We start from the raw sequence: 12,054 nt of genomic DNA on the forward strand, positions 1-12,054 counted from the left end.
AAAGTTAAATTAAGATAAGTTCTTAAATGATAAAATCATGTAACTTTACTGTATTTATCAGCCATACTGACTTTTTTAACTCATGTTTTTGTTTTTTTAGTTTTTTCTATAAGTGATCCATCTTTCAGAAGCCATGAATTATCCTGGATGTCTTTTGCTTCCTTCCGTATTCGAAAAAAGACACATATTCAATTGCAGTTTCAGCCTCTTTCTGCAGACGGCATCTTATTTTATGTTGCACAACACTTAAAAGCGCAATCAGGTAAAGCTGGCAGGATGTTTATGGTGGGGGGAATTGGGACCCTAACATATTCCCAGTAGTCTTTTAAGTAATGTGTAATGGAGTATTTTTATTTTTTTAAGTCACTGAGCCTATAAAATATGTAAATACTTGATACTTATATGTTCTGTTATCACTGCAAGTGTATGTTTATGAACTGACTAACTATAAATTTCAATAAAATAGCAAGAGTTTTAGAATTAAAGTTAGCAAAAACCAAATATAGTATATTCTCAACTGCATAACAATCCCATCACAAAAGAGGTTAAAGCCAAGTATAATAGTTTTATGTCAAAAGGAACAAAATATGTATATAAGAAATAAATGAAAGGAAGTCACGATTGATATATTTCCAGTAAATCCATCCACATTTATAGCTCCAAAAATTTTCTTTAAGTTATTCAACATGTTATCTACATAGTAAACCTAGGATTCACATTCCAAAATATGTTTGTAAAAATATTAACTATAAAACTAGCACAATTATTGCAGAATAATATGGAATAAAAGTATCCATGTAGTATGTTGCAGTTTAAAAAATTGTTTTTTAGTTTTTATTACTTTACTGTTGATTTTCATTTTCATATATCTTTCTCCAGAATTTTGATGAAGACATCTGCATTTATAGTTACATTTCTATTGAAAAATATTTTTAAATTTTACATTTGGCTTTTCTTTCATCTTGTTTCTCAGAAAATGAAATTTTAGTATTGGGAAATAATTAAATCAGTTTTTGTTTTCCACAGCCAACACAAATGATACCCTGATTTTCACAAGCTAATCTAAGTACCTCTTTTGAATGTGTCTTAATATGCTGCTAAATGATTAGAATATCAGAGAATTAGACTAAAGTGTTTCCATCTCAATTATTTTGAAGGTGAAATACCTTCAAAATAATTTCAAAGAGAAAAGATAATCTTAAAGAAAAAAGATAACATGATTGTGCTACAAAATATATCTTAGAAGAGATTTGTTTTCCTGAGATTTTCTATTTCATTTTAAATTTATGATTAAATCTCCCTGTGAAAATGTCAAATAAAAGAATTGTCCACAAACTTTCTACTTCTAAATCAAGAGACATTAAAAAATCAACTTTAGTTATGTTTCCCATTAAAAAATTCAGGATTAACCTTTGTATGGTTAAGGGCATAAAATCAGAATATATTTGGCACTGTACTGGCAAAGACTGTCATAATGTAGTTTTATAATTAGTACACTAGATACATATTTATGTTTATGTATGTTAATTAAAAGCTCATACACATTAATATACATAGGAGTCCAAAAGCACATTTTTCTTACATTTGTTATTAAATGGCACTTCATGTCAGTCAAGATTTTCCTTTTTCCTGCCTCAGACACTGTTTACAAAGAGAGATGAAAACAGATATATCAGTTTCATGTCATGGTTGGTGCTGCATCTGACACTTAAGTAAGGGAATCATGAAAACTCTAAAATATTAAAAATCTAAGCTTCACATTCCCGGACTCAGATTAATCTAAAGGTATTTATCAGATGAAAAGCATTTATTTATTTATTTATTTATTAGTGTTCAGATGATGTAATGAAGTGGTAAAGTATATTGCATTTATTTACAGTTGCATAAAATACAAGTGATGTTTTCATACTTTGTACCTTCTTTAAGAGTTATGTCTGATGTAAACGTTAACTGAGCCCTCTGATTCTCTGCTGAGAGGAGCTTCTCCTAAAAAAATGCCCACTAAATACACAATGTAAAAAAATAAATTGGTATCAGCAACCAAATAGGTTTTCATATGTGAAAAGCCTAAATTTCACAGCTTATAAGGTATCTCTTATCTCTGTAGAGGTTAATAATTTTAATAATCTCAAATAATATAAAATTTAAAACAAAATGATAATTTCAAAATTATCTTCATTGATTTGAGATCTTTGATTTTGGAAAGAGATTTTAAAGAAATATACCCTTGGCACCTGTTCATCCATTGCTGTTAACTATTTCATACCTTAAAGTGTTTTGATACATAAAAGTTACCAATACTATATTAAGCACATATAATCACAGACAGCCTGAATTCACAAAATGTGTTTTTAAAAAAGCCTGGTCATCCACAATGTAACATTAAAAATACTCAAACAAATAATAAAAGATAAGTAAATTAATATTACCTTCACTTTCCTGTTAGGGAGATCAAGTATATAAAATTTCCCTAATATACTTCTTCTATAGTCCCTTCACAAATGTGAGGTCCTAAAAGGTTGCTTTGATCTCTGATGCATGGTTGGGGTGGAAGGTGAGGGGTGGAGGCAATGGCAGCACAGATGAGGGAGGGAGGGTCCTAGACATGGTTGAATAGGCATTAAATAGCCAAGGTGAATTATTTATGACATTCATTCCATTTATGACCTCAGTTTCTTAGAAGTACTATCCACTTGTGGTCAACTTCTAACATATACTTACCCTAATGGCAGTCTGTACTCATGACCCATGACTACAGCAATGACCCATGTTCTAGACTACTAAAATAAAGATTTGCATAACAAAATCTGCCAATACACTTACAACAGCAATTTTAGTTTCCAAGGACACAGAGGGGAAAAGAAAAACACTTTTTGGGGGGTCAGTTCACCGCAAGACAAGAACATACCCACAAAACTGTTAAAGTAAGCCATCCTTGGGGCGCCTGGGTGGCTCAGTGGGTTAAAGCCTCTGCCTTCACCTCAGGTCGTGATCCCAGGGTCCTGGGATGGAGCCCCGCATTGGGCTCTTTGCTCAGCAGGGAGTCTGCTTCCTCCTCTCTCTCTGCCTGCCTCTCTGCCTACTTGTGATCTCTCTGTCCAATAAATAAATCTTTAAAAAAAAAAAAAGCATTCTCTTTGCTCTTAGAGTTGACAACTTAACCAGTGATATTATAGATCACATCTTTAGCTTTCCTAATCATTTTTTAGATATTTTATATTCCATTGTAGCCCTTCACTGTAACACTGTTTACTACAGGACACTCTACGACACAAGTAGCAAGAGAAACTTCTTCCATAATACTGTGAAGATTTGTTTGTGTCCACTTATAGTCACAAGTATATTCAGAGTGTTATACATTTTTAAAACTTAGTATCAATTATGTTTCATTGTTCTAGTTTCTTATGGTACAAAATTTAGATGATTCAGTCCACATTTTTCTTTCATATTAAAAGTCTGCAAATGCTGCTTCTCTCTCTTTAGACTCAAAATATTATTCATGTTAGAAAATAGATGAATAAAGTGAATTTCTTCCTTTTCTAGGATTTTTTAAAATTTGTACATCATTATAGGATAAAGAGGTTATATTTCTTGCTTTCAGCTTCAAGCTAGTATTTGAGAAATACTCTGCATCATCTCACCCCACAACTATACAAAGATGAATTTTTTTAAGATTGTATTTATTTATTTGACAGAGATCATAAGTAGGCAGAGAGGCAGATGGGGGTGGTGGGAAGCAGGCTCCCCGCTGAGCAGAGAGCACGATGTGGGGCTCAATCCCAGGACCCTGGGATTATGACCTGAGCTGAAGGCAGAGGCTTTAATCCACTGAACCACCCAGGTGCTCCACAAAGGTGATTCCTTAATTCAACAGTTGTTTATTTAGCATCTAATTATGTGCCAGGTACTATGCTAGGTATTGGAGATAACTGTTGGGCCAAATCAGACACAGACCCTATTCTCATGAAGTTTACCAACTAGAGGCTGAGGCAGCTGTTAATCAAATAATCACAGATGTAATGACAGATTATATTCACTAGAAATTCTCTGTAAGAAAAATCATTAAGAGACCCACATTTTGCATGGAATCATATAGTTTTCTCAAGCAGAAATCATAAGTGTAGGACTGTAGAATTGCTAGGTCTCCCAACTGTCCTAGAATAATGGTCTGAAGTGGACCACAAGGATGAATAGAATAATGGACACTATTTGTAGGAGGGGAGTGAAGGAGTGTGGCACTGCCCAAGAAAAAAAGGAAGAGTAGCATGTGCCAAGAAATCTCCTTGGATAAGAAAAGAAACTATGGTTGTGAAATGTTAGAAAAAAAAATGCTATTTTGAGGAAGGTATCTCTATAGTTTGCTAACCTCTTAAAACAGTCTTACATTGAAGGGCTGCATTCTTTACTAGGCACCAAGTTCATCTGAATGCCTCACTGCAATTTCATACATATGCTGGATCGTATTTGTTCAGATTTGTTCACAGATGACAATACAATTTTATATTGTGAAGGAGGGAATCATGGTGCAATTAAAGAACTAATAGAAACAAACCTGACCGACTCTGGGGGAATCTAGGAACACTTCTCTGAGGAAGTGGCATTTAAACTCTGATCTGAAGGGTAGTAGTCACCTAGGTGAGACGGAATGGGGACTTGAGGGAGTATTCCCAGAAAAAAGAAAACAACATATGCAAAGATTCTGAGGCAAGAACAAGGTCAGTGTTGCTGGAGTAAAGGGATTAGAGGAAGAGCGGAGAATACACTCCAGGTAAACCTCGAGAAAGGGGCAAGGGACCCACTGAGGTTCTATACATGTTAAGGATTTGGGGCTCTTATCTCAACAGCAATGAATGCCATTAAAAGGTGGTATAATGACCAGATCTTTTCATTTGAAAAGATCATTTTAGCTTCAGTGTCGATGCTAAAATCAATAGAAAGGAAGTGAGGAGGCTCTAGCAATCAATTACGCTGGAGAGGACAGTAAAACTAATGAAGGTGGCGTAAGCAGACAGAGTAAGAGGTTTACAGTGAACCAAATGCTGATAAATGTTTCATTAGAGACCTGGCTTTGATAAACTGATTATTGTGGAACAACAACAAAAAAATATATGGAATTGAGGATCAAACCTAAATTTTTGGTTTGAAGAACTGGAGGACAAGGGAGTGACTCACTGGGTTTGGAAAGACCAGAAGATGCCAGGTGTGTGGGAGGAAGTTCACAAATTGAAATATGAACTTTGGAGTTTGATGTGCCTTTAAAACATCCAAGCGGTGATCTCAACTAAGGATTTGTGTCGTAGATGGAACGTGACGTGGAGGACATGGCTGAAACTTTGGGGAGCATACACTGAAAGAGGTGTTATAGCACCAGAATTAACTGCTCTTAATCCTCGTGCTTACTTCTTCAATCTCAAAAACAGAATCAGCAGCTTGGAGTAACACATCTAAGTTACTTTTTACACGTTCATCCTTAACTATATAAAATCGTTAAAGGAAAGCCTCACTTTAACTGAAGAACCACAATACATTCATTCAGTGTGAAATATTTACAACTAGGAAAAGCTTACGTGGCCAATTCCTGAATAATACAAGATGTATGTACGAATATATACAGATATATTTTTATCTGTAAATGGAAACAAAATTCTCTAACATTATTGTGATCAAGACTATTGCTTTTTTTCCCCCAAAACCAAAGCTTACTCAAATGGCCAAAGGGCACGAGTTTTTAATGGAGCAACATTTTACCGTTACTAATTAACTTGTTTTCTTTCTCAATAGGTGATTTTTTATGTATCTCCTTAGTAAATGGTTCTGTTCAATTTCGCTACAACCTTGGTGACAGAACTATCATTCTAGAAACTCTCCAAAAAGTAACTACGGATGGAAGTACTTGGCATGTGATTAAAGCAGGAAGAGTTGGTGCGGAAGGCTACCTGGATCTGGATGGGATAAATGTAACGGAAAAAGCCAATGCTAAAATGAGCTCCCTGGACACAAATACTGACTTCTATATTGGGGGAGTGTCATCCTTAAATCTTGTAAATCCTATGTCAATAGCAAGTGAACCTATAGGTTTTCATGGTTGTGTTCGAGAAGTTATTATAAATAATCAAGTATTACAACTAACTGAATTAGGAGCAAAAGGAGGTTCAAATGTAGGTGACTGTGATGGGACACCCTGTGGGTATAATGTGTGCAGAAATAGGGGTGCATGTGTAGTAAATGGCACAACTTTTTCTTGCAGATGTTTGCCACATTGGGCTGGAAATACATGTGACCGGTCTGTGTATTGTTTGAATAATCTTTGTCTTCACCAATCTCTATGTATACCTGATGAGTCATATTCTTACACTTGTTTGTGTGCTTTGGGTTGGGTGGGAAAGTATTGTGAAAACAAAACTTCATTTTCAACTGCAAAATTTATGGGTAATTCTTATATTAAATACATTGATCCAGATTACAGAAGGAGAAACCTTCAGTTCACTACTATATCCTTAAATTTCAGTACTACTGAAACAGAAGGCTTAATTGTATGGATAGGAAAAGCTCAAAATGAAGAAAATGAAGAAAATGATTTTCTGGCAATTGGTCTCCATAATCAGTCCTTGAAAATAGCAGTTAATTTAGGAGAAAGCATTTCTGTGCCTATGACCTATAACAATGGCACATTCTGTCATAACAAATGGTACCATGTAAGAGTAATTCAAAATCAGACTCTTATTAAGGCCTACCTAGATGACAATCTAGTCATCTCTGAGGATATTGACCCCCACAAAAAATTTGTTGCTCTAAACTATGATGGCATTAGTTATCTAGGGGGCTTTGAATATGGCCAAAAGGTAAATAAAGTGACTCGAGAGATTTTTAAAAGAGCTTTTGTAGGCAAAATTAAAGATGTATTTTTTCAGGACTCAAAAAAAATTGAGCTAATTAAATCAGAGGGATACAATGTCTTTAATGGAGATGAACAAAATTAATCATATAAGCTACTACTTGTGATTTTAATTTACAAAATGTATGTGTAAATGTAGTTGTTTCAGATAGTCATTTCTTTGGCACTGTAGTCTAAATGCTACACATTTTTTTCTGTAAGTTTATAAAATATAGCTAAGGAAATTATTTGTTTTCCTATATCCAATATATCTGTAAATATGTTGATTCCAAAGTTTTAGCTCCATTTTGTGTTTACACATCTGTGAATTGTTTTTAAATAAAATTTAGGTGGGATAAATGATACACAGAAAAATAAATGAAAAAGCAAATAACCATAGGAAAAATAAAAATTATATTAAAAATATATAACTATATTGTATTTCATGGTTCAGTTATGAATATTTACAAAATTGAAATAATGTGAAATTTAAATATGGACTTGAACAAAAAGAAGGCAGAGGTGGAGAAAGGCAGGGTTGGCTGGTGAGGGTTAAACACTTATCTTCCACAGTAAGACATTAATAGCTTTTGCAACCTTTTTTTTTTTTTTTTTTTTTTTTTAGTAAATACCATGTTACAAATATGAAGGCAAACATCCTAAGAAATGGCTAAAAGAATCAAAAATAGTTACCTCTGGAGAAAAGAATAGTGCAAACACTGTGTTGGGTTGTTGTTATAAACCTTACAGACTTACTTGACCTTTTAAACCAGGTACTTCTATAACTCATCAAATATAAAACAAAACTTTATTTACACTTAACTTTGAAGTCTAGAGTTCTCACAATTGGGCATAAAGCAGGTTCTGAATAATGCCACTGATTCTCTCTGTACCACTAAAAGCATAACTTGTGAAAGTCCATTTTACCCAACCACCATTTATTAATATACTTGTAAATAGAATTTTCTCTCCCCACCCCACTCCACCACTGTGGATGGGGAAAGTAGTTATTGCTGTTGTTGTTATTTAGGATTTTTAGAGTTTAATATTTGTGACAGTTTGGCCACCAAGAAAGCAACGGAAACCACCAATGACACAATGCACTAATAGGTAGGACTATGTGGAGAAAAAAAAAATGATCTTAATAAGCAACTTGTAGACTTTTGAAAGGAAAAGTACATAATTTTCTTATTCAATGGCGAAGAGAGTTTACAAAAAGGACTGGTGCATAGTTAACTTCTCAATGCTATTAAGCAGGATCTGCCTCTGCAAGTTCCAGTCTGTACAAAGAAACCAGGTAAGCAATTTATCATTTGAAGGATTTTAGATTTGGGGGGCAGGGATTGTTTTTGCCACACCATTGCAATCAGAAAGCTGTAAATGCCCTTGGAGGGCCCCAGAACTAAAGTGAAGAATTTTGGCACCATTCAGTGGGACACAAATTGTGTATATTAAGTATATTAACATTAGAAAATGTGTGTGAATAAAGATAATGTAAAACTGCAGAATGTCTAAATATTGATCCAAAGTAGTTTTTTTTTTGTTTGTTTGAACAAAACCCATGCCAGAAAACTGCCCAGTGTTTGCTGCAAAACTGTGACCTAAATTTGTTTTGCATTGTACCATTTAACTTTGCTGATATCAAGATAATGATACCTGTTCTTAAATTGTTTGGATGGCTGATAATTAGATCTAACTTCAAAGATATACATTTTATGTATACAGGTAAGAAAGCTGTTCTATGTAAGGCTACCAAAGCTTCAATGAACCACACCTCCTGTTACAGTAGGCCATGTATTCCCTCAAAATAAATGCAGAGTACTATCCTTAAAGCAGCTCTTCCCAACATTTCAGTGGACCCCTGAAAGCCCGTAAGTTTTCTGGGGATCCCTAGAGTACTTCTTTTCTCAGTGACAATTCCATGCGAAGTCAGATTTTCTTCATGTATTTCAAACAAAACAACATATTGCACAACACTGAATGCAGAGGCATGTACGGGAATCCAGCTGTGTTAAGTCAGACTATGGAGATGTGCAAAAATGAAAACAATGACATTCTTACTAAGATTAGTGGGAGTTATTTTTCATACAAATGTTATAGTAACATAACAGGATCATTGTTAAATATTTTAAAAATTGTAACATTTAATTTCTAAATTGCTAAATGATATAATCCATATTTAGGGTTCTCAGTAGTTTTGTAAAGGTTCCTGAACCCAAAGTGTGTGAGTTACTGCTTTAGAGCTGCTTCTGACAGCTGCAATTTTACATTAAGATGTGACCACTTGTCTTCTATACCACACGGCAAGCTCCAAGAGATGGGAGGCCAGCTAACGGTACTGCTCACCACTGAATTCCAAAAATCTAGTACCAAATAAGAATCTAAAACTGCTACCTAGCAATTCCCTGTAGGTTAAAATGGTTTGGTGAAAAAAAAAAAAATGTTTACCTTTAAAATCTAAAATATCATGTGGTGAATTATCACCATTATTCATTTTTGCTATTATTGGGATGACAGTGTTTAAGATTTCCTGTGATATGCTTTTCAACACAAAATAAAAATTGATACAGAAACCCTTTAAGATAACCTTACTATAAATGTTAAAATGCCTCTGAAACAGTGTTGAATGTGAACATGTTTTAAAGTAAAGGTGAAATAACTACTAAGCCAGGTGGTGGCCATGTTTACCTTTTTATTTTTTAATTTATTTGAGAGAGAGCGCACCAGCATGGGTAGCGGCAGGCAGCAGTAGAGAGAAGAGCAGGAAGCCCCCATGGTGGGCTCAATCCCAAAACCCTAGGATCATGACCTGGGCCCAAGGCAGATGCTTAACCAACTGAGCCACCCAGGTGTCCCATTGTTCACCTTTTTGAAGATTCTAAGATTTGCGTATTAGAGAGAGCCAAAGGGGCGGGGAAGGACAGAGAATCCCAGCAGATTCCCCACCGAGCGCTTGCCTCCTGTGGGGGCTCAACGTGGGGCTCCATCTCCCAAGAGCATACCTGAGCCCAAACCAGGGGTCTAACACTTAACCAAATGAGCCTCCCAGGCACCCCTTAAAGATTCCTTTTAAAGAAGGTGCTGCAAAAAAATCATTATTTTGCAGGATAAAGCATTCTTTTTTAAAATAAGGAATATTTTTAAAAAACAACCTAGGCAGATATATCCATACACACTGAATTATTTCCCAGAAAAAGCAAAGGCGTTTGGGGATAATTGTAGTTACTGAACTCACTGCTTTAAGTATATATGTTGGAGTTTCCCCCAACTCTTCTCAATCTGTAGACTCACGTTTTCAAGACACTTTTAAGCTATAAACCTAGTATTGCCTTATACATGAATTACTTAAATTCTTAATGAAGCAGGAATCAAAGAATCAGGGTTGGCACCTTTTAAAAAGAAGTAACCAATTCTATTCATGATTTGCTTGGGAGACAAAGGTCAGTAGTTGATCCTGTATATTGCCCTTTGTTGTCATTAGTTAAGTGGTAACCTGACCAATGCTTTAAAGGGATCTGAGGCTGGAATAGTGCAAATGGCATATTTAAATGCTAAAATTAAGTAAGCTAAATTAATAATTAGTTCCATTAGCTGATTCATTAGCTCTCCTAATGCATTTAATTCATATTTATCTTTAAAACACAGCTACTGGGACATTTTGTGGTGGGGTGCACAGTAGGTCAAGCATCTGCCTTTGGCTCAGGTCATGATCCCAAGGACCCTAGGATCCAGTCCCACATTGGAACCTGCTTCTCCCTCTCCCTGCCACTCCCTCTGCTTGTGTGCTCTCTCAGTCTGTCAAATAAAATCTTAAAAAAAAAAAAAAAAAACCACTATGAAAAAACTAAAAACATCTGATTTTAAACTTACCAGTTAACTAGTTTTCTGTAACACATAAACACAACCAGTGCCAAGTGGCTAAACTGTCAATTCCATTTTGTTCTGTTACTGGTATTTTTCTTAACGCTTAGACATATTTACTATGGCTTGAGATGTTAAAACTCCAAAAACTTAGCATACCCACAAATAAGCTGTAATTAAAAAATCAATAATTGTGTTAAGTAGAATAGCCCCTCAAAGTTGCTTACATCCTAATCCCTGGAACCTGTAAATAGGTTATATGGCAAAAAGGAACGGAGGTCACAGACGGCATTTAGGTTGCTTATCCGTGGATCTTAAAATAGGAAGGTTATCTTGGATTATCTGGGAGGGCCCAATGTGATCACAAGACCCCTTAAGAGCGGAAGAGGGAATCAAACAATTGGAGGTGGCAACATGAGAAACACTGAGCCCACATTGTTGGGTTTGAAGATGATGGAAGGGGCCATGAGGCAAGGAAAGTAGGTGGCCTCTAGAACCTGGAAAAGGCAAGGGGGATGGATTTTCCCCTAACACTTCCAGAAAAGTGATGCACTCTTCTGACCCCTTATCTCAGCCTGCTGAGAGCTGCTTCAGACTTCTGATCTACAGAAATGTACAATAAATTTGTGTGATTTTAAGCCACTAGGTTTTGAATAATTTGTCACAGCAGCAATAGAAAACAAGCAATAGAAAATAAGACTTGGGAATTAGGATTTTAAGTGAATATAAACTTTGCAAATCTATACAAGGGAATCACACAGGTTTTTGTGTCTTCTGTTCACTTTGAGGAGTTGGGTTGTTCAGTAAAGGGTTTCAGACAGGTTGGTGGAGTAGAGAGGAAAGGGGATATGAAAGGGATATATAGTAATCAGGCTCTCATCTCTCTCTCTCCTGTTCTCAATTCTCATACAGCAGACATGCACACAGACCCTGGAGAATAATTCAGAGAACTGAGATAGAATTCAGTTCTGACAGTAGCAGTCTAATCTTGGGCAAGTTTTTAAATTTGTGTTAAGTACAAATTTCCTCAAGAGACCTCTAAGGTAAGTCTTCTTCACCTTTCAGGATGACCAAGGCTTATATAACCTGCCCCAACACAAGGTCTGACATACAGAGGGTTCACAGAGGCTTGCTTACTGCCAGAAGAATTACAAGAGGTCGACTTTTTAAGTACCGAGACACCCTGGTACATTTTACTTAACAGAAGTATATATAAACCATCTTAGGATGGATCTAAATTTATTTAAAAAGCATCAAAATGTTTTTAAAGAGCAAGTTTTCCTTAAGACGAGATAAATAAAGATGAACTTTATTTAACT

General features: G+C 35.3%; 1 protein-coding gene across 1 annotated transcript in view; it reads left to right on the forward strand.

Annotated features, from left to right (window-relative positions):
• LOC123389275 (protein eyes shut homolog) overlaps positions 1-7,267 on the forward strand; it is a 108,423-nt gene extending 101,156 nt beyond the window's left edge. The window contains exons 7-8 of the mRNA XM_045070409.1: positions 101-262; positions 5,782-7,267. Coding sequence (XP_044926344.1) covers positions 101-262; positions 5,782-6,980 — 1,361 coding nt within the window. The 3' untranslated portion in view covers positions 6,981-7,267. The remainder of the gene's footprint in view (positions 1-100; positions 263-5,781) is intronic.
• The last annotated feature ends 4,787 nt before the right edge of the window (positions 7,268-12,054 follow it).

Source organism: Mustela putorius, unplaced genomic scaffold (assembly GCF_011764305.1).
Source record: "Mustela putorius furo isolate JIRA1106 unplaced genomic scaffold, ASM1176430v1.1 tig00003969_pilon_pilon_pilon, whole genome shotgun sequence".
Classification (NCBI taxonomy): domain Eukaryota; kingdom Metazoa; phylum Chordata; class Mammalia; order Carnivora; family Mustelidae; genus Mustela; species Mustela putorius.